Source organism: Hypoxylon fragiforme, assembly GCF_022984875.1.
Source record: "Hypoxylon fragiforme strain CBS 206.31 chromosome Unknown GGS25scaffold_5, whole genome shotgun sequence".
NCBI classification, from domain to species: domain Eukaryota; kingdom Fungi; phylum Ascomycota; class Sordariomycetes; order Xylariales; family Hypoxylaceae; genus Hypoxylon; species Hypoxylon fragiforme.
In genome coordinates this window covers 1205909-1232279 of record NW_026054760.1, presented here as the reverse complement: position 1 = coordinate 1232279, position 26371 = coordinate 1205909, and the positions used below count along the sequence as shown (strand labels likewise).

At 47.6% G+C, this 26371-nt stretch overlaps 8 protein-coding genes and 1 non-coding gene across 9 annotated transcripts; 5 read left to right on the top strand and 4 right to left on the bottom strand.

The window, feature by feature from the left end:
* The first annotated feature begins 2303 nt into the window (after window positions 1-2303).
* GGS25DRAFT_274276 (uncharacterized protein) lies at window positions 2304-4544 on the top strand. Its single transcript, XM_049257413.1, has 2 exons — window positions 2304-4042; window positions 4112-4544. The coding sequence occupies exons 1-2, from the start codon at window positions 2940-2942 to the stop codon at window positions 4494-4496; spliced, it is 1488 nt and encodes a 495-aa protein (XP_049116547.1). The 5' UTR covers window positions 2304-2939; the 3' UTR covers window positions 4497-4544.
* A 6254-nt stretch (window positions 4545-10798) lies between these two features.
* GGS25DRAFT_274157 (cohesin loading factor-domain-containing protein) lies at window positions 10799-14297 on the bottom strand. Its single transcript, XM_049257412.1, has 5 exons — window positions 12942-14297; window positions 12762-12880; window positions 12143-12703; window positions 11992-12089; window positions 10799-11941 (listed from the first exon to the last, which is right to left on the bottom strand). The coding sequence occupies exons 1-5, from the start codon at window positions 14109-14111 to the stop codon at window positions 11094-11096; spliced, it is 2796 nt and encodes a 931-aa protein (XP_049116546.1). The 5' UTR covers window positions 14112-14297; the 3' UTR covers window positions 10799-11093.
* A 550-nt stretch (window positions 14298-14847) lies between these two features.
* On the top strand, window positions 14848-16868 carry GGS25DRAFT_521571 (AB-hydrolase YheT; the record flags this gene model as incomplete). Its single annotated transcript, XM_049264083.1, has 5 exons — window positions 14848-15414; window positions 15919-16002; window positions 16085-16220; window positions 16293-16651; window positions 16719-16868. 5 exons carry the CDS (start codon window positions 14848-14850, stop codon window positions 16866-16868), a joined length of 1296 nt encoding a protein of 431 aa, XP_049116545.1.
* On the bottom strand, window positions 16635-18931 carry GGS25DRAFT_490056 (RAI1-domain-containing protein). The gene is made up of 9 exons (XM_049260959.1): window positions 18646-18931; window positions 18313-18555; window positions 18225-18256; window positions 18137-18164; window positions 18073-18080; window positions 17899-18014; window positions 17666-17836; window positions 17305-17604; window positions 16635-17248 (listed from the first exon to the last, which is right to left on the bottom strand). The coding sequence occupies exons 1-9, from the start codon at window positions 18715-18717 to the stop codon at window positions 17076-17078; spliced, it is 1143 nt and encodes a 380-aa protein (XP_049116544.1). The 5' UTR covers window positions 18718-18931; the 3' UTR covers window positions 16635-17075.
* A 102-nt stretch (window positions 18932-19033) lies between these two features.
* Window positions 19034-19897, top strand: GGS25DRAFT_273961 (uncharacterized protein). Its single transcript, XM_049257410.1, has 3 exons — window positions 19034-19544; window positions 19645-19719; window positions 19767-19897. The coding sequence occupies exons 1-3, from the start codon at window positions 19238-19240 to the stop codon at window positions 19868-19870; spliced, it is 486 nt and encodes a 161-aa protein (XP_049116543.1). The 5' UTR covers window positions 19034-19237; the 3' UTR covers window positions 19871-19897.
* Window positions 19753-21272, bottom strand: GGS25DRAFT_273965 (DUF410-domain-containing protein). Its single transcript, XM_049257411.1, has 2 exons — window positions 20704-21272; window positions 19753-20637 (listed from the first exon to the last, which is right to left on the bottom strand). Exons 1-2 carry the CDS (start codon window positions 21048-21050, stop codon window positions 19971-19973), a joined length of 1014 nt encoding a protein of 337 aa, XP_049116542.1. The 5' UTR covers window positions 21051-21272; the 3' UTR covers window positions 19753-19970.
* A 256-nt stretch (window positions 21273-21528) lies between these two features.
* Window positions 21529-21613, bottom strand: GGS25DRAFT_t59. The gene has a single exon. It is a non-coding gene; the product is annotated as a tRNA-Gly (tRNA).
* A 95-nt stretch (window positions 21614-21708) lies between these two features.
* GGS25DRAFT_273923 (uncharacterized protein) lies at window positions 21709-22958 on the top strand. The gene is made up of 3 exons (XM_049257409.1): window positions 21709-21971; window positions 22049-22564; window positions 22734-22958. The coding sequence occupies exon 2, from the start codon at window positions 22086-22088 to the stop codon at window positions 22473-22475; it is 390 nt and encodes a 129-aa protein (XP_049116541.1). The 5' UTR covers window positions 21709-21971; window positions 22049-22085; the 3' UTR covers window positions 22476-22564; window positions 22734-22958.
* An 823-nt stretch (window positions 22959-23781) lies between these two features.
* Window positions 23782-26362, top strand: GGS25DRAFT_273875 (alpha/beta-hydrolase). Its single transcript, XM_049257408.1, has 3 exons — window positions 23782-24093; window positions 24186-24316; window positions 24427-26362. Exons 1-3 carry the CDS (start codon window positions 23995-23997, stop codon window positions 25862-25864), a joined length of 1668 nt encoding a protein of 555 aa, XP_049116540.1. The 5' UTR covers window positions 23782-23994; the 3' UTR covers window positions 25865-26362.
* The last annotated feature ends 9 nt before the right edge of the window (window positions 26363-26371 follow it).

Below are 26371 nucleotides of genomic sequence, written 5' to 3'. Positions count from 1 at the left end.
TTCGCCGCGATACCAGGCCAGGCAGGCAGGTAGGCAGAAGTCTTTGTTAGTGCACCCAGAGGGCTGGAATCGCACTAAAGCGCTACAGGGCTACATGCTACGTGCCACAATGCCGGCGCATAAGCTCCTCGATCCATGGATAGATGGCAGCGTTATGTATGTGTGCGTGTGCATGTAGTGTATGTGTACTATGCCGTATGCCTGTCTGTCTGTCCGTCTGTTACCAATTAGCCGTTATTTTCGTACATGTAGCAGTAATTATACGATGCACTATCTTAAGCAGTTGGACCAACTTTGAGAAATTGTTCCTTGCTACTTGGAGTATCAGCCGTAAGTAGATACATGGTCTGGAACCTGCTTTCCTAAGCGTTTAATACTCCAGACTTACTATACGCGATCTTGGCCGGCTCTCTTCACATACGGCATAGTCCCAAGGTGTACTAATGTAATAACCGATCAGCGCCTAATAGCCAAGTACCGAGCGAAGCCCAGTCTTTACTAGTTATTAGTCAAGGCTTAGGTATACTGATATATCGATTACATATACCACGTAGTATGTAGTACATACTACATAGTTAGTGTAGGTATGTATGTGAAAGAGATAGACAGACTGGAGTTGTTGTTGTTGCAACTTACCAGTGACCTTACATACATGGATACATAGTACTTCGTACACACATAACTAACTACCTACATGTACATGTAGTACCACTAGGTATGTAGGTAGCACGCCTGTTTCCTGGTTGGAGCTAGCCCCCTTTAATTGTTTCTGAGAGTTACATGGTTACTTCAAGTTACGTATCAAGTGAATCCATGGGTAGGTATAGTACCACGGTACGGTAGCCCCTCGCCTAAGCTTCCTAATTACCCCATATACATATAGCACGTTTCACAGGCATGCAACTCTAATGATAGGTTGACAAACGCGCTTTGGGTATGTATTGTACTCTTGCATGTAAATGTCTATGGACGAGTACATACAGTTTGTAGTACATAACTCTAAATTGAACATCGAATGCTACAATGTACATAATTATGTATAACTTCGTTCATGTACACCACGATCCGAGTACTTACAAAGTCTTACATACATGTAGTACATGATACTTACCACCTACGCGGGTTGTTTTTACGGGGATGGCACCTGAGATGTCTTAGTCGAGTACATGAGGTACATCTACATTTGTCGATCAGCTCCGTTGACTAAAAAAGTACCGGTTCCACATGAAATCGACATCATTCTCAATTCATTCCCACATCCCACAAACAAACAAGAGACCCCCCCCCCCCCCCCCATGTTTTATTCCAAGATGCATTACCAAGACTTGCCGTTTTATTACCATATCTTTTATTCCTATTTCCCAATCCCATCGTCACTCTCGCGTGGAATTTACGGGGGTTTGCCTTATGATCTATGATCTCCACGCATCCCTCCTTAGCTTATCGGCGTAACCCCGTAAGAACCTTGGTCCCCGAGTCTACCCTTCACTCTCGTCTCCCTTCCCTTTACTGGCTACCCTTTAGTAGGGCCTTTACCATACATGGTACATGCCATACAAGTACCGTGCCTACTAAGTTCTTGTTCTTCCCCATGTCCAGATGTCGTTCCTTGTCAAATATGTACGAAGTACTTCGTACATGCTGCGTACCTGGGTAGGTAGTGTGTATCCTAACCGAGCCGCCGTACTTGACAGGTACTTCTCCGTATAGTATCCTATAGTATCCTATAGTGTACGATACTATCTATACTATGTTATACTAACTATACGATATCATCGAGGCCTACATAAGACTACTATAGGTACATACATACTACTGAATTAGTAGCTGAGCTACAGACGTATGCCATGCCATACCATGCCACGCTCGGCGGTTTTCGCGCACTAGACAAGGCTTGTAAGCGGGTGACTAGGTAATCTAAGGTAGATGTTTCCCGCAAACTGGGACCATCACCATGCCGTCGGAGCCGACACTCAAGAAGGTAATGCAGCAGCCAGCAGGAGTGGAAAGCGCCTGCCTTGGATTGTGACCAGGGGTAACAAGTAACCGGCCGTGTCTACCTACATAGTACTAACTTGCCGTAGTCCATACATACTTCTTACATCTACTACCTACATACCTACGGTCCATGAGAGTCTAGGTTAGTCACTTCAAGGTAACTTGTATTCCTACACCTACAATCTCATCTCTCTTCCCTTGACCAGGTATATTGACCCCGGAATTCAGCAACAAGCCCACTTGCATGATCGGCTTTGCTACTGGAAGATACCAAATATATACAATATAGCATCTCATCCTCCCATTCCATTTCCCTTGGTGTCTTTTCTCCCTTTCTCCTCGGATCATATTTCCTCGACGACAACGCTAGATTACTTACTGTATCGGTACATGCAACTCACGTGTGACCTTGAGACGCCGCTTAACTTACGAGGGCTCACTTACCTATTGTATATTGGCTCAACCTGACTTGACCATCACACGAGAGTCGGGATCCTATCGATCACTTTCGCCTCCGTCAGCTTTTAGATCTGACACTGTTCGCCGCCTTTTGCTACATATATACTGCCTTCCAGCAGTTTTCAGCAGTTTTTTTTCGCCGACTTATACTAAACATACCACGGATACAGTCTGTATTGGATAACAGCAGAAACATATTGGCCAATTACCCGGAAGTCTGGCCACCCTTAGCGACTCGGCTCCAAGACTTACAGCTCGGAGGGTGTGTTCGACTGCGACTACGAGTGTGTGTGTGTGTGTACTGCTTAGCTGCGCCGCCGAAGGTCCTTTACCCGGCAGATACCCAAAACACAGCTAACTAAGCGTCTCTTCTACGCCGTGTCCTTGTGGATCACATAAAGTTGACCTGAAATACTTCCAACCAACTGTCTAGCCCTAGTTTGATATGTTATAAGGGGAAAACAACTTCGCATTCGCTCTCAATGGGGGTACCACTTAAACTAGAATTTCAACGTCCGTTAGCTATCCCTGGTACGCCCCCCGGCCTAATGAGCCCCAGATCTTCAACCCTCAAACGCAGGATATCCGAAGAAGCGGCATACGCCTCTTCTATCCTCCCCATATCCCCTCCCATGTCTAGCTATGATCCGAGCACCAGGGCCGAGATGTATGGATTAAGGGATCCGGAAGATGACCAAAGCCGAAGGGATTACTCTAACAATGCACCCCGGCAGCAGCAGCTACCATCGCTGAGTAGCTTGTTTGGACCTCCTCATCACTCCCGCTCCGGACTCTCTCCTATCCTGGATCGGCCCAGCCCTGTTAATGGTACGCATTCTCCCTTGGATCGACCTCACTCGAGAAGCTCCTCCTACTTCCCAAACGCCTCTTCGCCACCGAACCAACCACGTAGTATCTATGAGCCAAGAACGGAAGTTGAAAGGCCAACACTACCGTCCGTGGCTTCTCAGTTCCCCGGCCCGCTCAGATCACCAACCCACGAGATCGAGCCCTCGCAACATTCAGCACGAAGCGAGCATGCTTCGGCTTCAAGATGGCCTGCTTTTGGTCAAGCGGATCCAAGGCGGGAGTACGTGTTCGAGTCGAGGCCACCAACTCCCCCCTTCAGGCCAGTTACTGCTGACCGCATGCCGCTTCCTCCCTTGAACCAACGACTGGGCTTCGAGCAAAGCCCAGTATTTAACAGGAAAGCTCGACTACATCTAGAGCCGCCAAACCGGTCACCAACTTTAGCCAGCACCATTGCGCCAGAAGGGACACCTGTGAAAGACGGACTAGGGCCCAAAATATGGACAGGGACGCATTTCCTGCCTCGTTTTGTGAAGCAGGCCGAAGTGCCTGGAGAGGGTTCGTGCTACTTTTATGATGATGGGACTCACTGCAAAACTGTTATTGATGGAGAGCCGGTAAATGCTCACTGGGGTGTGACAAAAGCTGGGAAGCCAAGGAAGCGTCTTGCGATAGCTTGTCTCACTTGTCGAGAGAAGAAGATTAAGTGCGACCCTGACTACCCCAGATGTGTCCAATGCGAGAAATTTGGACGAGTCTGCAAATTCAAGAATGCGTGAGTCTTGAAACCCCTACCGCTCTTACAAGGGGTAATCGGTTCCACTAGAATACTAACATTTAATAGCCCTCGTGGTGGCCACAACACTTCACCAGTGTCTTCACCTGCGGAGCATGAGATACCCAGGCAACTATCACAGCAAAATGGAATGGACTATGGGAGACAGAGGAGTAACTCTAGCACATCGGTTTCGCCACGAACCAAACATCGCCTGGAGTCTCCTGAATTATTACTTCCAGCCATATCGGCCAAGAGAATGAGATATTCGTACGAGGATTATCCACGGCACGCACCACCACCGCCGAGCAATCACCCTCCTCCGATGATTCCTATTCCAGAAATTAGGAGGGCAGCGAGTAGTGGCATGCCGGCCTGGCAACAACACCACGAATTGCCTCGAGACATCCTTTGCCGGCCATGGCAACCTGACTCGTACGTCTCTATTTTTTAAGCAATCACAACCACGATCATCCACTCGCATTATGGCCACGGCGTCAATTCGCTTGAATCCCGCCTTTCTCACATACCCTTAAATGATCAAGTCTTACTAGTCCTCATACTCATATCTAAACCTACAGAAGACCCCATGCTCGCGTATAGAACTTTGCAGTTGGATCACATTATTGCTGAGCTGAAGAAGCTCGCCAATGGATATCGTATTCAACTTGAAAATTAGAGCCGAGATGGTTCTATTTTCCCAGAATCGAAGCGCACCGTCAAGCATGGAATGCATGGTCATATTTACTGGGTGGAAGTCAATCACGAAGAGAAGAAAACCGGTGGGGCCCAGCGTCGAAAGCAACGGCGGTGAAAGACGAAGCATTCGATTGCCGGGGAGGATATTGATTACATGCTCGCCGATTTAACCGACGAGGTCCCTCGTTCAACGTCATATACTCTATACGGCCCTATAACAGGGATATGGATGACGGATACGGGGATCTACAAGTAAACGGAGACGAGCAAGGAAAAGAAGTATCAAGGGTCAAGCATACCTAGGGATGAGCATAAACATCCTGTGGAGCAAGTCCCTGAGATCACAGTCAGCATACGAGGAATATCAAGCAGGCTGGGAGTTGGGACTTGCATCTTGCATGAACAAACCCTTTGGGAAAGGCTACTAGGCCTGTTGCCAAGTACAGTTGGCTAAAGTTGCGGAGGCTTCGATTTTTTTTATACATTTTCTTGGTGAAAATCACACCCTAACGAAGTCCTTCGAGGTATAACGACGCTAAACAACGCTACACGACGATCCCAACACAACCATCTAGATTTCCATCTAAGTGTTTATTTTTAATCACGACGCATTCTACTTTTTGCATCTTCAACAGGCAGGCGTTTCTGGTTTCAATCTTACCTGCTTTTTTTTGTTGGTTTTGAAGCGGTCTGGAAGCATTTATGAGGGCAGACACGGGGATGGTTTATCATATATCCATTACTTGTTTTTTGCATTGGGTGGCTTTTTTACCATGCATTTCTATTTCTATTTTTTTTTTTATCATGCTTCCGCCTTGCAAGCGGTTTGCTGATTCCAGTTTCATGTATATTGTTTTACAAGAATACCCTGTACCATACCAATCTTCACCACGGGATTGTTTTGTATTTTAAGCATAGCATACGAGAGAGAGAGATGAGTGGAAACACTAGTAGAATAGTGAGATAGTGAAAGTGAGAAGGAGGCAAAATGGGGAAAACAAACAAACGAATGAAAGAGAGAATATCTACTTTAGCATGCAAACTACCGACAGGCAGCAGCCACTTACTGTCGTCCCGAGATCATGAGCCAACGTGCTAAGTTTAGGTACCTGTAAATAAAAAGGGTCCTTCTGCATCACCATCCCCATCCCCCAACCTGCTTGCCTTAGGGGGGATCTTTCCGTGCCGTTCTAACTAGCAATAGCAAATGCCTACTTGTACATACATAGGTAGGTAGGCCAAGTTATGTCTCTTCTCGCTTGACGGCCAAGGAAGGGGATGCACGTTGGTCAAGGTCGCATGATCCCAATTGCTGTCTCAAAGGGGAAGCAAGTCCTTCTCGTGCGACGGTTGGATAGATGAGGCATAGGCAGGCAGGCTATGTAGGAGGTTTATTTCTTTCCTGTGATTACTTTACCGTCAGATCATAACACGATTTAGATCCATGCCATGCAGACTTAGAGCTATGATAGTTCTCACGCTTGCTCCAATGTAGTGTTCTCTTTCTCTTATTTTCCGTGGGCCTCATTCATCACTCTCGGTAGGTTAGGCCATATATCGGCCGAAGGAAGAGAATCTCTATTACTTACCCCCTTTTCTGACAGGAACTTCGTGGTAATACGCGCCCAGTCAGTTACTTTTTCTTGCTTTTTTTCTTTGATCCTTTTTTTCTTTTCTTGTTCATCCGTTCGTGATATCAATAATTCTACGGACCAGACCCCTAAAACGGAACTCTGACCCGGCTGCTCCTCGGCACACTCGCCCCCATCCATTCCCCTCCTCCTCCTCGTAGGTAGGTAAGTAGGCAGCCTACCTACGAGACCCGTGCTTGGGCCACAGCATACACCAAATCGGGAGTTATACATACATAGCTTAACGGTAGGTAGGTAGGTAGGTAGGTAGCCAAGCAAGTAATGTAGGTAGTGTAGATAGGGTACATTAGATTCATCGGAGTTACGAAAGTTCTTCATTTCGCGCGCGAGCGCCGGCGACTAGGTAAGAATGCGTGTTACGGCCGGCTTGGGAAAAGCGCCAGAAATCAAGGAACGAAGCAGTACCTGATAGGTGAGTAAGTTGGCGCAGGCTAGGACCAGGTGCCCCAACTTAGCTTAGGGGGATGTTTTTTCTCCCACGTTCGTCATCCCCATGTAAGACCGGGACTTGTTATTGTTGTGTAGAATAATGTATGTATGTACGTATACGCACATACTATTATGTAGGCTGACCTTGCAGCTGAGAAGGGGTAGGTAGGGGAGGGCAGGAGAAATAAAAAACCACGTTGCACGAATGCTTGCTTGCCGCTGCCTGTCAGCTATTATACATACAACAATGTCTCGAAGCCACGCATGGTGGCGTAACACACCTACGGCAGATGGAGGAGGGAAAGGTTGTTTGTTGTTACTGTTGTTCCTTCTATGTAGTTAGGTATATACCTGACCTACCTACATATTACCTACAGCTACATACCTACTAACTACTGTATGTAACATACATGGTAAGATGGGTTCGCATAACTAACTATAACCCAACAAAAATAAAGAGATAAATAAAAACAACGACGCAAACGCGATGCAACAACACAACAAGCTCCGCGAATCTCACCCCACCCCCCTTTTTTTCTTTTTTTTTTTTTCTTTCAGGCCTCGCATTGTTTAGCCTTGCTTACCGGAGTGTTTACACACGACATACTTACATACATGCTACGCCCCATGACAGCGTGCAGAGAGCGGCAGCTTGAGACACGAGATCTCAGGTATATCTACCAACCTACCTAACCTACCAACTTAAAACATATAATCGGTATTACATACCTACCTACTTACCCACCGACTAGTAATTCAATTACCTAAGGTTAGTCACTGTCGAAAGATGACGCCAAATGTAGCCGGGCGGTAAACGAAACCGAGATGCAAAAAAAAAAGAGAGACCCCCCCCCCATATCGACCGACTGGTGACAGCAAAGCAGCGAGTAATCGTATAGTTACTATTATGTAGGTACCTACCTTAGGCATATAACCTGCCATAGTACCACCACCTTGGAAGGGATAATAGGGGAGGGGTCTTAACTCCGTCAGATGGGGCACTCTAGACCGTGCTAGATCTTGGTTTCTCCTCCCCTCCCCAATCGAAAAGGGGGTTGAAAGGGGGGTGGTGGTGGGGGGGGGGGGAGGTACCTAACCTAGATAAATTTCTCTCGTGCGAGACACAAGGCCGACCTGCCATTACCCACGACGCTGCGGGCTTACGTATTGGTGGAATCGGTAGGTGGGTGATGTAAGGTGAAATGTACATGTATGTATGTAGGGTATACCCATCTGTATTGCAACGCCGCCAGGGACGGTGGTATCTCGCCGAAAAAGCAGGCATTACCTGCTTTGGGTAGTATCGTGGATGGTTCCATAGTCCTTCCATCCACCACCACCACCACACCCGCCCGTCAGTAAACAACCACTACCATACCCTTCTTGGCTGTCGCCCCCACCAAAGCACTACCTACAGTACCGTCCTTTTGCCCCAGACCAGCAAAACGACCCAATAATACTTCCCATAATGAAAATTGTATTGAATGCAAAAATAGGTCACAAAGTTAGTAAGGGATTACATAGGTAATTAGACATGTAGGTACGATGTGTAAGTAGATCCGAAGGTACCTACCTACCTACCTAACCTCCCAGCTCGAGGCAAATGAGCAAAAAGAAAAAACAGCACACCCAAGTTACCCAGGTAAAAGCCCTACCTACCTCAACCACATATAGTACATACATAACATAAAATAGAAAAATAGGGTTGCACCGCGGGGACCCAGGGGACTGGTTGTTTAAACATCTCGACCTCCACCCCCCCCCCCCCCTTTTCCTTTTCCTTTCCCCAAATTTCTTCTTCTGTAGGCCTGAACTGCCACCACCACCAAACCCCAAAAAAGGCGGGATTTCGAGCCGGCGGAGCGGGCTGGCGCGCGCGTGTGGGGATGGAGAGAGAGAGAGAGAGAGAAAGCTGCGAATGCCTAACCGGGGAATCCGCTACGATACGACTCTTTGTTTTTGTTTATTTTCTCGCTGCGAATACTTGCTATACATAGTTACCGTAGTAGTACTCCATATCGCAGAACGTGGAGGTGAACTAAAGTATGTATTGTACAATACGTAGGTAGATAGGTAGGTACTAAGATAGGTAACACAGGTGAGGTAAGAAAGAGACATATAGGTACATTGTAGTATCGAAGCCCGTCATCCGCTACCCAGCTCTTCTTTACCGGATGATGAGCCAGCGTACCCGACCTCTCCACGGCTCAACCGAGAGCTCAACGTAACCTCAACAACTAAAGAAAAAAAAAACCTATACCAACAGACCCTTCACTCGACTCAGCTGAACTCATCAACAGCCTAGCGTTTTCCGTCTTCGTTACCTAGTAACCTATACCTATGACAAAGATCGGGATTTGACGAAAGCCTATTACTCTAACCTAGGCAATTACCTAGCTACCCGATACCTCAAAACCGCAAAAAGCCAGCCCCGATCCGCTCACAAACCGAACAAAAGCAAAAACCACCTAACCTACCTAACCTACCTGTACAAAACCCAAAAGGGCAAAGAAAAGGAAGCAGAAAACAAAAGGGGAGGCGGAAGTGTGGAAATGGTGGCTTAGAAGAAGGGCTTGCCTACCGCCCTGCTACACGTGTCTCGTGGCAGTTAGTTAGTTAGTTACTTCTAGAATTTTTCTCCTCGGGATTACTCTACATACCTATCTTACCTACATATGCTAGTGTAAGTATACATGCTTTTTTCTTCAAATATTCTTTTTTTTTTCGGCTGACATTCCGAGAACTTCGTTCTTCGTCGGCTTGTCTTTACTGTCGTCTTACACGCCAGAAAAAGAAAAAAAAGAGCCTAGACCCTGGATCCTAGAACCCCGTGTAACGTGAAGAAAAGACGATGGACGGCAGGCAGGAGAGCCGGTTCGTCGGTTCGTACATGTATCTATCTACTTGCTCATTCATATATCCAAGATTCCCAGTACATTAAGCAGGTCGGTATATACCTAGGTAGGCAAGGTAGGTAGACATGTAATGTAATGTAATGTAGTTCTCGGCAGGCAATATAAAACCCCCCAAAAAACAACAACAAAAAACCCAGGAAAACAGAGGCTAGACGTGTCTGTTCTAACCCACACCTACAAACCCAACCCCAACCCAACCCCCTCCGTCGGGGCTTTGGTTTGCTTGCTTACTTATTTACCTACATTACCGAACCTTCGCAGAGACAAAAAAAAATCCCCCGACCTATTCAGGAAGGCGGATGAACAAAAGGGGGGAGAGAGAATGAGTGGTTCGGTCGAAGCCGGTTTTCCCGTGAACACATGAACCTACCTACCTACCTATATTAGATAATGTTTGCTTAGAATACCTTATAGGCAGGCAAATAATGGACAGACAGACAGACAGACAGACAGACAAGAGGCCAGAAGGCGGAGCTGACGGGATGCTTTACCTATCCACCTGAGCCACCTGAAGGTCCTGAGCCACCTACCTAACCTAGTACAGTGTCTACCTAGTAGTACCTATCGTATAGGAAAAGCATACATCCATCCATCCATACAATACTCCTCGTGCGACCCGACTAGCTCCAACCCAACAACGACGACGACGACAACAACAAATCAAACAAATACGAGGGGTCCTCGGCATGCGCCGGCGAGTAAGCCAGCCAGCCAGCCAGCTACCTACGTAAACTCGCATGTTCTGTACTGTCATGTGCAAGTGCATATGTATCGTGTGACATACATCATGTACCTACCTACATGTAGGCTAAGCAAGTAGGTACCTGATGTAGATTGCCGGAGAACTTCGACTATCGATCCGTCGGAATAGGCTTTGCCTACCTACCTACCTAGGCAGGTGGGCAGGTAGGTAAGTAGGTAAGGGAGGAGCCAGCGGCTCTTTCCCATGCTGAGTAACGTTAACCTGGTCATACCCATCTCTGGTTCACCTCACATCATCACATCAGCACATCAACTATAGTAGGCATGTATCTCGTCGGCGCTAGATCCTGTGGATGCCGTGCGGTCTCGAGGTCAGGCCAGGTTAGGTTGGATTGGGTTAAGAACGAGAACAAGAACAAGAAGATAGGCAACCAAATAACGGCCCACGGCCTGTCAAGCGATGAGAGGGTATATTGTTAGCCTTTCTATACTGGCCAACAGGAATGACAATCGCTTCCCGTGTGTGACCTGCGCCCAGCTAGTTACCCTCCCGTAGAACCCGTAGAAATCCTACAATGCTGAAAGCCATTGGTGATGTACATAACGCCCTGTCTTCACTAGACCCGGATTCACTGCCTTCGTCGTCACGTCAAATCAACCAGGACTCCCGTTTCTCATCATTTCAAAGGCCCGACGAGAATACTCCGTAGCATCAGCCCATGCCTTCTGTGCCTCAAGACCCTGCCCCTGAACGTCGTAGCTCTGTGCAAGCATACCATCCGCCACGCTCATCCACAACGTGTTCCCACTCTTCTTCGCCTGGTTCGAGGCCGCTTTTGCGCTCTTGAGTGCCTGGTCACCTACGATGCTCTGGAAGAGCTTGGCCCGCATGAGGTTGAGTGCGATAGATAACGTTAGCACATTGCCTAGGAGTTGCGCGTTGGTGAGTGCCGTCGAGATGTGCATCTTGACCGCCGTCATAGGAATTGACGGATTAGTTTGTATTGCCGCCAGCACCAGGTTGTACGCTGTGCGGATCTCCATGTTAGTGTGATCTGTGCATAGCGGGCGGAGTTGCTCCAGGAGTTCTAGTGTCAGTCGGTCATCTCGATAATCCGGATGCTGCATGATCCATATTCGATTAAACGTCGCCAGTAACGACACCTCAAGCTCCGTTGCTTTGTGATTCCCACTTTTATCGCTGTTAGGATCCAGACTGAAGATCTCATTACGGAAGATCGAGCTGGCAGTTTTCAAGTCCCCAGTCCCTTGGTGGTATACTCCAGCAAGATATCTCGAGTATAGCACGACGATACCCTCGAGCGGGGGTCGAACCATACGCTCTAATTGCACAACACATTTCTTAACCTCAGACCATCTAGTATGCGTTGCAAAATGCAGCCCCTGAAGGATATAGAGATAGCACATCCACCCTCTGTGCCTATCCGCTCTCGAAATAGCATCTGGTAGAGAGTTTGGTACTCCTCGAAGTTTGATACCGGCTATGAGCAATGTTAGAACGTGTAATATACGATTGGGTTGAATTATTCACATTTTGATAACTGGCCTAGAGCCTCTTCCCAAAGTTTGAATATTCTCGTATCGTAGCGGGGAGTCTGGTGCATGAGCGCCAGGCCACTATAAGTGTATCTAGAGTGGCTGTCAGTACGAAACCCAAAACATGAGTAAATGGTGTCCCTTACGTTACAGTGTATGCCTCGATCTTGCTCCAAAACGACATGGCCAAATAGTCATGAGGGTCGTCGTCAGCCCCAGGTCTCAAAACGGCTGCCGTATCTTGGCTGATCACCATCGTGTTGCTCTTTCGGATTGGAAGCAGGAGTTCTGTGTCCACAGAATGCCATGACTTTTCAGCCATCGAAGAATCCATGCGGTCTTGGATATTTTTCAGTTTCTGCATGACTTCCAGTGTGGATTTCTGTTGTAAGCTGCAAGCGAGGTCAAGCATGAGTGCTAGAGCATCAAGTTGCGGAATCCGATTTGAGTCCTCAAGCTGATACTGGAACGTTTGCGCAATGCAAGCTTGTATACGAACTATAGCGTCATCCTTCAGATTCTTCAGTAGACTGAGGCCCTCTAGTAAACAAGCGACGACGAATATGGCACGTTCACCCCTTTGGTTTGCTAGATTGCCGATAGCCTTTAGATTCTCTAGGGCGTGTGTCTCTGCTGGATTACTAGACTGCAGATATATAGAAGTCTTCAGGAATCGAAAGGCGTACACCCAATGATGGTGTTTCATTCTAGAGCTCACGTTAGGAATAGAACGCGCTGTAGGGGTTGACTGAACTAAGTACGTACGCTTCAGCATCCCGTATCCGGCCATCTACTGCGATCATGGCCGCCTTGACTTTCTGTTGCGAAAATAGTAGTTTTATTTGAAGAAAGTGCATCATATACTTCAGGTCGGTAAATCGATTCTAGACTAGGAGTCAGCGTGTGGCCGAACGCACAGAGGGATATTGGGCATGGTAATAGTACTCTTTCACAAAGCGTGATGCCCTTGGTAAGAGCAGTTTCAGCCTCCATGACATTGTTCGTTTCTTCACATAGTATACTGGCATATCGAAATCGCACTCTGGCTTCCAACCGCGGAGCTAATTTGGTATTGTCTAACACCACTTGTAGGCAACGTAGTCCCGTCGCAATAAGTTTATGGTACTCGTGCAAGTTCTGGGGACAGGCATTATCCGACATATACGTAGACTCTTTTCGCGCCTTTGTAAAATACTCCTCGGCAAGACAAATCAGAAGGGAATTGGTATCCGCATGGTGCGGTACAAGTCCCGGTGTCGGAGCGGGCGATCTAACCGAACTTACACTCGGGCTTCTAGCAACACTATGGGTTGACAATCGAGGACTGGCAGATACGCGACTCGCATGATCCATTCGAGCCCCTGTGGCACTAGCATGTCTATTGTTCGGATTCGGGTTCGGCATGAACTGAGGTGCAAATTGGGGGGACTGGGCGGCGATGGGTGAATTAGTATGCTGTGGTATTGGCTGCGGGTGTTGCTGGTGCGGTTGTTGCTGGTGCGGTTGTTGCTGGTGCGGTTGTTGCTGGTGTGGGTGTTGAGGATGATGTTGGTGTTGATATGGATGTTGCGACTGCGGTGGTTGTTGAGAGATGACCTGGGGTGTCATATGCGACGGAGGGGTTTGGTACGAAGGCGACGGGGAGGACATGGCCATAGGTGGTGGCATTTGCTGCCATCCTGCCTGTTGCGCATACTGATGTTGCTGAGGCGACTGGAGAGGAGGCTGTTGCATGGGATGAACCATTTGTCGAGGCGCATTTGTTCCGTTCTGGGGTGAAGGTTGAATGGAAGGCCGCTGATCCATGGAGGGGTCGTAAGATTGGAATTGGTAGTTTATTTGTTGGTTCGGAACATTATGAGCATGTTGCATAGGATGCGGGTGTTGATGCTGATGCTGATGCTGTATTGGTTGCTGTTGAGGAGGAGGATAGGTGACAGATATGAAATTGTTTTGATGGTAAGCAGGTTGAGGTTGCTGAGGCTGTTGAAACTGCGGGTTGCCCCAGGCATCGTAACTATTGTTCACGTTCACGGCGTTCACAGCTTGGGGATACTGACTCTGACCATTGGACCCCGAGCCATGGCCATGTGGCGTCGAGCCGCGATATGTCATAATTTCATTGCACTGCGAATTCGCCTTTCCCAACCATCCCCTTATAGCCTTATAGATCAAGGACAGTAACCTGAGGTCGATTACTCTTTTTTGTATGTAGAAGGTGACGTCTGTTGCAGAGTTTAGGTTTAATGTTCAGTGTTGGTTGGAGACAGAAATCAGCTGAAGCGCGCGCCGCGACGTTGGTTGGTCCGTGAGTCCTTTCTCTTTCTCTCTTTCTTTTAAGATAAAGATAAAGTCACGTGAGTTGATTTGTCAAACACTTGCTGTTACTGTAAGTGCGACGGAACTACTTGTAACTTGAGGCTTAAAAGGTTAATCTACAAAGAACCACGGTTTTCATTTTATTACCTAGATACATAATATGTAACTACTGGGTGCATAAAAAACACCTTTTCAAATCAATTGATCTATCTAACTCGGTACGGGCCGAGGTAAGTGGGGATCCTGTTACAAGCGGCGAATTCCCCTGAATAGCATTGAACAGCTTGCAACTTTTATCGTAATAACGGGGCATCGTCGCTCATTTTTGTGATACCAACTTTATCGCCTCTCTTATATCCAGCGCCTTTTTCATTTTTATAGATATCTTTTCTCAAGTCAAGTGCATCAAATCTAAATATCTAGAGATATAGTCACTTTCGTTTTCATCTAAAGTCCTAAGACAATATAAAAATTAGAACTCATACCTACACAAAAACTAATTCTCATAATACACCGTTCACCAACGGCAAAGATGGAGTGGCTCGGACGAGCCATCATAGACTTCACAACCACGCCCAAGTCTCTCAATATAAAGAAGAAGGATGGTAAAGCGACAGACCTGCTCGAAATATGCAAGTCCGCCGTGCCGCCGTGCCAGCTGAACCCGCTGCTCTTCAACGGACACGCGCAGACCATGTGGACGGCCGCCAAGGCCCACGGCCCGCCGGTGCACTACAAGCGCAAGATCTTCGAGGCGGACCACGCCGAGTTCAACGGCAGCTATGCCGTGGACTTCGCCGTGACGGACCCTGCTGATGTGGAGAGGGAAGAGGAGGCAGACCCGTCCCTGCCGCCGCGGACGGTGAACTTCACCGAGGCGGAACTCGCGAAGATGGGCTCGGATGACTCTCGGCCTATGCTGGTTATTCTGCACGGCTTGTCGGGTGGCTCGCACGAAGTGTACCTCCGCTTTGCCATCGCTCCGCTCATCGAGAGCGGGAAGTGGGAGGCGTGTGTGGTCATCTCCAGGGGCTGCGCGCACAGCAAGATCACCACGGGGTTGCTCTACAACGCGCGTGCTACATGGGATGTTAGACAAGTAAGTCATCCAATGAATGATTTTATATAGTTATCCCCACTTCACCTTAGGCGGTGCTATGTACCAAGTGAAGAAATTAGACACCCTGATGCCTCAGGTTGCAAACGTGGCTCCCGCAAACCTCAACCTAGCCATAGCACCACCCTAGTGGTTGGGCGGCCTCCACAGCGAAGTTAAACTTATAGGTCCCCGGAAACCAATACCTTTCACTTCCTAGGTGAGAACCTAGATACCTGAGTTTTCAACCTATGTTGGCTCAGTGGTAAGGTGCGAAAACCACCAGGGCTCCCCGAAAAGTGCGGGTTCAGAACGAAAACCACTGTGGGACGCCCGAGGGTGCGGGTTCAATCCTACCACAAATCTTTTGCTTTTTTTCTTTTTTTTTCTTTTTTTTCTTTTTACCTACCTACACTTATAAAGTGAAGCCATTCATACTTAATGTCACCTATTCATTTGATTTTCCATTATTACATATCCTCTCCTACTAACTAACATCCGATATAGACCATCAAATGGCTTAAAAAGACATATCCCAACCGTCCATTGTTCGGCTTAGGCTTCTCACTAGGGGCTTGTATTCTCACAAACGTAAGCAACCCGCCAAAGCATCCACGTGGATCACCAACTCCCCTTTTTACGAAGATACTATATACTAAAATCCACGAATCAGTATCTCGGCGAGGAAGGTTCCGCCACTCCGCTCAAAGCCGCAGTCGTGGTCGCGAACCCATGGGCGCTTCACATCTCCTCCAAGATGCTGCAAAGTTCATTCATCGGCCATCACGTCTACCAGCGAGTTCTCGGCAGTAAGCCTCTCCCCTTCCCCTTTCCCCTTCCCCTTCACCTCCCCTAAACCAACTCTAACCCCCCCACCTCAGCATCCATGCGCGCCCTCGCCACGCGGCACAAAGCCGAGCTCGAACAGCACACCAACATCGACACCGCGCACCTCCTAAGCCGCAAATACCTGTACGAGTTCGACCGCGCGTACCAGTGCCCCACCTGGGGGTACCCGACCGAGGAAGCCTACTACCGGGACGCGTCGAGCTCCGACTCGCTGCTGGCGGTGCGGGTGCCGCTGCTGGCGCTGAACGCGGTCGACGACCCCATCGCGTCATGGCTCAGCCTGCCGTACGCCGAGGCCGCGACGAACCCGTACACGGTGCTGTGCACGACGTCGCTGGGCGGGCATCTGGGTTGGTTTGAGATTGGGGGGGGGCGGTGGCATGGGAAGCCTGTGAGTTGATTATTCCCTAGGTGTGAGTGAGCTGAGACCTTTTGCTAACACTGTTATGTTTTGGCAGGTATGTAACTTCCTCAACCACATGGCCTTCGAGGTCGATCTCGACAGCATCCACAACGAGGTCAACGGGAAGCGAACTTCCGGAAACCCCGAGAACGGGACGAATTTCGATCCCCTGCGACGAAAGATGCACGTGAACCTCAACCAATAAGATGGTTAGGTATGTCCCTAGGTATTCAGTACATGTGCTATATATACATGTATGTATAATGATAAGTAGACTTTATAGATATACAGAGATCGTAATCGGGTATCTAGATATAGAAAGGAGCCGGCGTTTCTAGCAAGAGGGCGGGCAAACGGCAAATCTCAAGTTCAATCAATGAAGCTATTCAAAAGGGGCGAATGAGCCTGTGCCTCAGGAGCTCCCATCGCCACTATTCAAACTCAATTTTATGCGCCAGTTGATAAACTCATCCGTGAGTATGTTTCCGTGACCGACTTCCTCCACTTTGAACACCTCAATGGTCCCTGAATGTGGTTTTCTCCTTATCCTCCAGACACCTTCATCGTTAATGGTACTTCTCAGCCCTAATTACAGATCAGCAAACTTGAAATCGGCAAGCACGTGGCACTTTGGTTCTTACATTCCAAGAAGGCACCAGAAAAGTTGATACACATGTTCGCATCCCAACTTCGAACACCCCGTTTGGCAGCCGTTTCGGGGATCTTGGCAGTCTGAATCTCTTCAAGCTTCGTGAGGATACCTTGCTGAGACCGAAAGCCAACGATGATCTTCGGCACACCGAGTAAAAAGGATTGGATCCAGAACTTCATGAGCTTGCGCTCGAAGTTCTGCATGCCCCTGTCGTCGCGGATCTCGGCACTGGTCTTGAGTTCAATCCAGTTGATCGGTGCTCCCTTTTGTGCCGGCTTAGAGTCCCAGACTAAATGATGTCAGCGTGAGCTCATAGTAGGTTCAGGGTTCAGGCATCGCGGTAAGCTTACTTGCGTCAACCTCACCCCCTAGACATAATGTCGTTTTGCCAATTCCGGTGCGGACCACTGAGCAGTACTGAGCTTTGTTGCTCACTATTTGCTTGTCCCTATTCTCGATGAAGTCTCTGGTGACCTCTGCCCAGGGGCGTGGCAAACAGCACAGCGTCTCGAATTTATAACCTATAATGAAATAAGCTTCGATGGCCAATGTGGGTGTGATTCATTGGATTTATCGTCTTTACCCCAATACGTCATAACCTCTGGCGGGAATTGGCCTCGTCGTCTTGTTTGTTTTGTTTGTTGACGCTCTTGTTCCTGTTTTGCCGCCAGTCCGTAGGCAAAATTTTCTTCGATGAAGCTTCCATCATAGTTAGATTAGTACGTTGAAAACTAATCGAGGATTCTCTGAAGCATACATGCAATCCTTAACCACACATATCAGCTAAAGCGGTAACGGAAAGGAGCATATGCGTGGCTCACTTGGTAAAGAGTAGCATTCATTTCGAAGCTAAGTTAATGTTGTGTTAGATTTTCACGGAGATATAATATGGGTAATTCTTTCACACACCCATCTCGATCCTCGAACGGAGCCGACATGATCTATGCATATTAGATTGAGATATGATCTTATAATCTATAGGGGCTTTTTTTAGTACCTTGGTCATCATGCCGCGCCAAGTGACGACCTGGGCATCAATCTTTTTACCCTCTTCCTGTTCATGGGCCATAATTGTCTTGAGAAGACTATCGATGTGCTCATCCTTCGAGTTATCATGCTTGTCGAATTGGTCAAACCCGTTAGATAGATCTACTCCGGTCTCAGGAGGATAGTACCATTGCATTGACCGATCGTCTAGATGAAACTCGTGTTTGTCGTCGTACGAGAAGAAAGCTATTTCCTACGAAGCATAAAGGTTAGACGTTAAGGTTGGTTAAGCCATAACAACAAAATAAGTAGATATCTAGGTTAGGTAGGTATATATAGGTACCTTGGGCCTCTTCACAGGCTCACTTTCACCGTTAAAACGGCCAATAGGCTGGATGTTGAAGGCGCCTGCCATACTGAGAAGAAAGCTATTTTGTGTTGTTCAACAAGTACTAGAAGAGCTCTGGGCGTCGATGATAAAGAAGGACCAAACGGTTGCGACCTTCATGTGAGTCGTAAGGGCCCAATGGTAAGACGTTTAATTGATATTGGAAAGGTAGAGTTCTATTGGTGAAGGTCTGGTAGAAGCGCTAAAAGACCTACCTACAGTCAGGTACATAACTTCAAAGTTAGCACCCATGTTATTTATACAGGGTTACCCCACAGCGGGCAAGAGCCGCTTTTCAACGGAACCTAATCCCGGTCGCTAGCTACAAATCTCCAAAGAACATCAACAATTAAATTTCAATCCATTAATACCACATGCATTAATGTGTTTACCTTTGTACTTTGTACATCAGGAATATCACCTGAAGTTGACACCAATATTATTATATGCCATTCAATATTCCATTTTCCTTTGCTTACTTGACACACTACAAGTAATAGCATAAGCCCCCTTTACCTCACCTCACCTTACCTTACCTTGCAATAACATGCCATCCATGGCCGACCGACCACCGCCGCACGTTCGCCCGGGCCCCAGCAAAACGACGCGCAACAACACGACGGGAGTGCGGCGCAACCTCTTCCAGAGCCAGCTCACGAAGCGACCGACCCCAACCTCCTCCTCCAACAACTCCGCCGAGACCCTGCGCCTTGCCGAAGTGGAAGTGCTGTCCGATACGTCTGAGATTGTGATCCGCGACAAGAATGGCGAGTTCGACATTGGCGATCCTCCGACCCCCACGCTAGACGACTCGGAAGAGGGCGTCGGGCTAGATGATGCGCAAGAGAGCGAACGTATGCATTCATGAAAATTTACTTGATTGAGGAGGGCCCCGGATGGGGGTGTCTCATAGTTGAAACGGAGTGTTTGTCTAATGATTTTTTTTCTAAACAGGCGAAAGGCAGAGACTAGCGGAAATAGTCAAGCACCACCAAATAAATCACAACCGGACCACTGCGCAGCCCGAAGGTAGGATTTAACCATGTCATATTACGAGTTATACTAACTTGAGGAAGAAGAGGTTATTGAAGCTCTCCGAGCCAGCATGAGAGCTAAGGTGGCAGCATTAGCCGAAGACAATTGGATGTACGAGCCCGAAGAACAGCAACGATCACAATGAGATTTGTTACGAACAGTCGTAGTCATAATTAATGTCGTCCGGAAAGGCCAATGCTATCTGCTACAAGGCCTAGCTAGAATCACGATATGACATGAACTCTTCAGTCCAACCCCTCCGCAGCCGGCATCGGTGAAGGCGCCTTTACAGCCGGCCTCCTTGCCCCTCCACTCGCCGAGCCACCACCGCCGCCGCCACCACCAAGGAAGCCACTCATCATGTCCATCAGAGGGTTGCTTTGTCGGGGTTTTTGGATGCCGAAATACATCTCGGCGATCATTTCCAAAGACTCGTGCCACGCGTCGACTTCTCCAATAAGTGCAGAGTATTTGTTGTGCAGCTGCTTGTACAAATCCGGACTGGCTCTTTGAACAGCGAGTAAAAGGAGGCCCAGGAAGTTGAGGAGGGGTATGCTGGGGTAAATTCGTATGTCGGCGCTGTTGCTGCTGACGTCTTGAATACCGAGCTGACTTTGCTTGTCCTGGTTTAAAGCGCTCGTAAATAGTCGATAACATGTGTTGGCGGCTCGGACGTTGCCAGTGAGAAGGTATGGCAGGATGCCTCGAGCAGCGTACAAGGCAGCCGTGTGTGCGTCATCCTCTTTGAACCACTCATACTCTAAGCGAGCCAGAACCTCAGCCGAGTCCTTGGTACCCAAAAGCAAGTGTCGTTCCGCATCGTATGGCTCGTGTTCTTCAGCGTACAGCGAGCCGGCAACATGGTGGAGCTCGGGATCGCCAGCGGGATATTCGCCGAACTTGGAGGACCATCTACATAGATAGTAATTAGTGGATAGTTTCAAACCAACTTAGCGATTGACGTAACGCGTAACATACGCTATCATCTCTCCAATGTACTTCTTGCGAGTAGGTTCCTCGCCGTCGAACAGGCGCAAACATGTTAACAGTTTGCCCTTGGTAGAAGAATCGGGCTTCAGCTCTGCCTGCTTATAAGTGTCGACCAGTAGCACACAAAGATCTCCGCCGCTGCCGCCTTGGCCTGCCTTTAGGAGGGATTGAGCGACATTGTAGAGGATGTCGATAGCGGCACTCCAGTTGGAGGCTTTGGTGTACCGCGCCGCTACGACGCGGGTTTGCTGTTGGGCTTCGTAGAACTGCCCCTCATTGATGCGTTGTTGCAACCGAGCGATGATTTTCTCGATCTTGTCGCCTTTGGTGCTCATCTTTAGATTATAACCTGAAATACAAGACTTATGTACAAACCGTTGTGAATACTAATATGCAGATAGGTCAACAATGCAAGCAGTGGGTGGGATTCATGTTATGTCAGGTAGCAGAGCAGGGCAGGTTAGGTATTGTACAGTAGCTTGAAAGTACAAAAATAGGTGGACATCAGAAATGACGAGTAAATTGATAGTTAAGTGGTCCAAGCTCTCAGATTAACCCCACGATTCGATTCCTCATCGTGGCTAAAGCATTTAAGCCACTCAATTAGAGACTCATCGAGCACTAAGACTTTGGAACATCTCTATAAGTGGTTTGCATAACTATCTACCTACGTAGTTTGCTATAGGGCAAACAGTGCTGAGAAAAAATAACCAAATACGTGTCTTTCAAGATATCTATTCAAATAATATAAAAAGGAAGAAGATTCTTGAGGAAAAAGGTCAAAAAGTGAATTTGGAGTGGTCTCCAATCGGTTGCACTAACCGTGAATCGAACACGGGGCCAAAGTAAGCAGTATTCCGCATGGGAAACTTTGAGGTTACCACTACCCCATTAGTGCCTTGTTAACAAAAGACGTTGACTTTTTGTTTTATATACCTCAGTCGAATTCCCTCAAACTTCCAAGCTACCTCTGAAGGCACCCAGCCATTGTAACTTGTAACATGGATTAGCCAACAACCTGGTCACAGCCATTGAGATGCACTGTCATTTATCAATTCATACATGTATCACTGTCTGGACACTACATACCTGGCTGCAGTTACATTTACCTAAGAGTGATTTTTCTTATATTGACCCAGGTAAAGTATTTGCATATACGCCGTATCTGTATCATGGTGCTCCAACATTTCGTTCCTGCGACTGGTGACTCACCTGACATCCAACTCCTTTCCGGCCTCATTTTTGCATATAAAATGGTAGGTATCACTTTTCTTTCTGGTCTTAGTAATTCACTGACATAATTTAAATGTATTAAATATTTCTTTCGTTCAAGTAAATAAATACGTTGATTGTTTGACTCTATTCTCCAAATGCCAGCTATGCGCCTAGCAATGGCAGTTCGCAGCGGTGCTGGTGCTGCAAATCGCGGACAACTCATTTTCCCTTGCAGACCAACCGGCACTCCGCATCCGCCCAAACCATCGTCCCATATCACCAACCTGAAATTCTCAACTTCTCGTTTCGGCCTCGCGGCGACGAATCCATCTACAAACAAGAAATCTCCCAAATCTCCCAACCAGCCCGAGGACCCCCCACCCTTGAGCTTCAGTTTTGATGGATTGGGCATGAGCCGGAACACCAAGCTTGCCGTGATTACGATCCTAAGCATATTCGGCACCATAGAGTCCTTCTTTTGGGCTAAGTGGATATGGCGTTGGTTTGCGGGACCCTCCAAAGACGAACCGGAAAATTCATCATGAAAAAGGAAAAAAAAAGAGTGTCATTGCCCTGCTTATTCTTCTCATTTCCAAAAATCTGGGTTACGGTTGACCTGAAATACGTCGCCTAGGTATGCAAATAGACCAAAGCAGCGCTATCTCCGCTCCAAGGGCAATCCATGGGATGAATAATGTTGTATTTAAATATAGATACCGGCGTTGTCGGGAGAGGGAATTCGCCACTTACATACCTAGGCCTATACATACCTCCCCAATTGAAATTAGCTTACACTCGCAAAGCACCTCATTTCAAGTTTCTTGGGCCTCAAATCCAGGCGTTGGCGTCGATAACTTGGTCACAAAGACCGCGCGTAAGGCGAGACGCCCTCGGAATTTGAAAGGCCAAACTGCAGGAATCAAAATAGTGCCAAACAACTTTTCCTACATCAATTGGCCTTGTTCGTGGTTGGGACTCAAGACAACTTTATTACCCAAGCTATGCACCTGACAAGTGAAAGGGCGTACAATACCTATCCAAGGAGATCTAGGCAAAATCTACGGACATGTGAGTGAGATTCGAGGCGAGTCCATCTTTAAAGAAAGAGAAAAGCCATTAATTAGTTAATACATGTCTCTCGAGAAACGGCTGTTTCTTAAAAGTTCCATATCAGCCGCTGCCTGCTGTCACACTCAGCTGGTTGCAATCCCACCTAACACCAACTATCTGGGGCCTCACTGCACCCTTTTTTTAAAGGATCTTTGAAACTGACTAGGGGGTAAACTTGAACATACTAGCGTTTGGCTGTAGGCGAGGCCAGTTATACCAAGTTTTCTTTTGTTTTTTTTAATTCCCCTGGTCCCTTGAAGCCTGTATAATAGTAATAGTATAGTTAGGCTTACCTGTCAAGTTATGTATAACTACTTTTCATCTCGTATAATCAACCGAACACTTCGCTGATACCTAAACGGAAAAAATACATGTTCACCATTTCCAAGGCAAGTAGTTACGTAGCATTTCACTCTTGTCCCTCTTCTACAGGCGATCATCTCCGGCTCCTCCAAAAGGTGTGTACGGCATAACTAATAGTAATGTAATGTAATGTACACGCGTGCACCGCCACTTGTTCCCCGACGGTCTCGACCTTTCTTCGAACCACCCTTGGCGCAATTCTCGATTCGGGGTCGACTTCTATCTCGATTGGCTGGTTCCTGGCATCATCCCTGTCGCCTCTGCCCTGTTTTCGGGAGTGCTACGAAAGAAAAGGGTTTTAGCCACATGAGGGTCAAGCCACCCCAGGTCCCTTAAAACGGGGGAATATAATTAAAAACAAGTTCCTCTCCCGGGGGGTTTTTAGGGTGGGCGGGAGAGAGAGAGAGAAAGAGAAGAAAGAAGAAAGAAGCATGAACGATGACATGAAAAAGTAATTTTGTTTATTTTTATTTTTTTGTTAATATACAGGGTTGTGACTTTGTTCATGCGTTCTCCGTTACTTGTCGTTTCCTTCTCTCGTTACCTCAGACCGATGCTGTGTTGCTTCCCGAGGTGATACCCGCGTGCTGGATGATCACTTGTGCTTGCGAAAAGATAGAGATGGCTGCTGAGGTTGAAGAGGTTGTTCCCGCTGGCGGTGCTCATGAGATCAAGCCATATAAAATACATGTGAGCTACTTGTCGATCCCTTGGACCCTTACTTGGCTTAGCTAGGAAGTACGTATACCTATGTGACTAACACAACGATCCTCTTATGTTAGGTCTCTTCGAAATATCTAGATCTTACCAAACAGAAGCTTGAGGTTACTAGATTGCCTCATGAGCTCTCAGAACCAAAGTCTAAAGATTGGTGGGAGCCAAAGTCTCGGGTAGAGGTACTCATTGACTATTGGTAAGTTATTTGGGATTTGTATTGCCCCAGGCTTTACTTCGTTTATACTTTCTCGGTCCACCATCGTGATATTTTACCGTAGATATGATCAGAGGCTAAACCTTGAACAGGCTTGAACAGCATTCGTGGCGGACACAAGAGACTTTTCTAAACGCTGAGCTACCTCAGTTCCGCACCGGATTCACCGTACCTTCTTCGGAGGCAACAGTTAGAATTCACTTTATCCACGCTCGCTCATCTCATGCCAATGCGGTACCCCTTCTTTTGATACCACCTTTTCCTTTCTCCAATCTTTCTTTTGGGAATCTCATCAAATTATTTACCGAGCCTGAGGATGCAGCAAATAACCAGCCGTTTCATCTAATAATACCGTCCCTGCCGGGACTGGGATTTAGCGATGCGCTTCCGAATAATACCCCGGTGATCTCATCTACTGCGGATATTCTGAACTCGTTAATGAGTCGCCTCGAGTATCCTCATTATCTAGTAACGAATGCAAGTTCAGGAGCTGCTTCACCTGCAGAAATCGACTTTAAGCTGGTTCATTATCTGGTATCCTGCTATCCGAACCATTGCCTAGGCGCCCACTTGATTTCACCCCCGATATCGAGTCCGGAGCTTCGGGAAGCGCCAATAGAGTGGGCAATATGGTCACTTGCTAATTTGTTCCATGTCCCTATGCTAGGCTATCGATCCGAGGATTTTTCAGCACTGGAACGAAATGGCTATGTTCATACCTCGAGTAGGGAGCCAACTGCGACCCCAATTGGGTTAAATCAACTAGGCTTTCGGGAGCCCAACACCCTAGCTTATGCATTATGCGACTCCCCGACGGGCTTGCTGGTTCTTATTCTGAAAATTCTCAGTCTCCTTAGCCCCAAAAAGCAGTTTTCGTCGGCGGAGGTGATCCAATTTTCCCAGCTTGCTTGGCTCCCTGGTCCGGAATCGGCTATGAGATTTTGGGCAAATTGTGTGCGACATCCAGAGACCGCACCGAGAAGGTCTAGCTTTAGACCGAGGGTCGGACTTACGGTATTTCTCGGTGATGAGCCGAGTGCGGATGAAAATGCAGGGGCGGAAGCGGAGGCGGAGGCAGGCCATCTAATACAAGAAGATGTAAAAGACGGTTATGCATGTCCTAGATGGGCCAAGGCCAAGTACAGAGTGGTCTACGTCAACCGTGCTCCGGGAACTTCGGGACTTTTAGCGTGGGAACGGCCTGAGCTCATCGCTGCGGGTATAAGAGCCGTTGCAACGTCCATCTTAAAATGGGACTCCCGACTACGACCGAAGCCGAAAGCTCAGGTGACCGTGGTGCCCCTCGAGCAAGTGATAATCCAAAGCGATATAAGTAGAACAATCCAACCGCTGTCACCACCAACAAAGCCAGATCCGACACTACTCACACTGCCCACTATAGACGAGCGAGGTCATCCCCACCGCGAAATTAGTGACGAGACGGCAGTGGCGAGTGATGAAAATGTTGGTGGGAAAGCATCCCCCCAGACACCCAGTCCGGTGCATCTTTCTCCGCTCAGTGATGAGTGAGCGCATCTATGGTGAGAGGCAAGTGATGACATGGCTGTGGAGCTGTCAGACAACGAGGGGATGTACACTCACCAATCAGCGATCTGATGGCGATTCTGAATTCAAAGCTATAGGTTATGTCCACGACATGATACAACCTGGCAGTGGCTGCAAAGCCTACTGGATCAAGAAGGAGGGAGAGCGATTGATGACTTAGTATATACCTACCTAGGTACTTACTTCCTTGGCGATTTTCTTAAATGTTTTATGATACCTCGTCAATGAGAATGAGAGATGATAGAAAGGGTTCGAGTTAGGTTATATTGGTTGAAAGGGACTTCGGATAGATGTGTATAAGTGCATATAGTAGCATTGTGATTTATCAATTGATACGAAAATAAAGGGGGCGATCCTCAGTGCTGTATGTAATAAAAGGGAACATTTTTATGTATTATGTACAAGTTGTACCTAGTACAAAAATGAACAAGGTTATCTCGATAAGAAAGACGATAAGCGACAAGCAAAGCA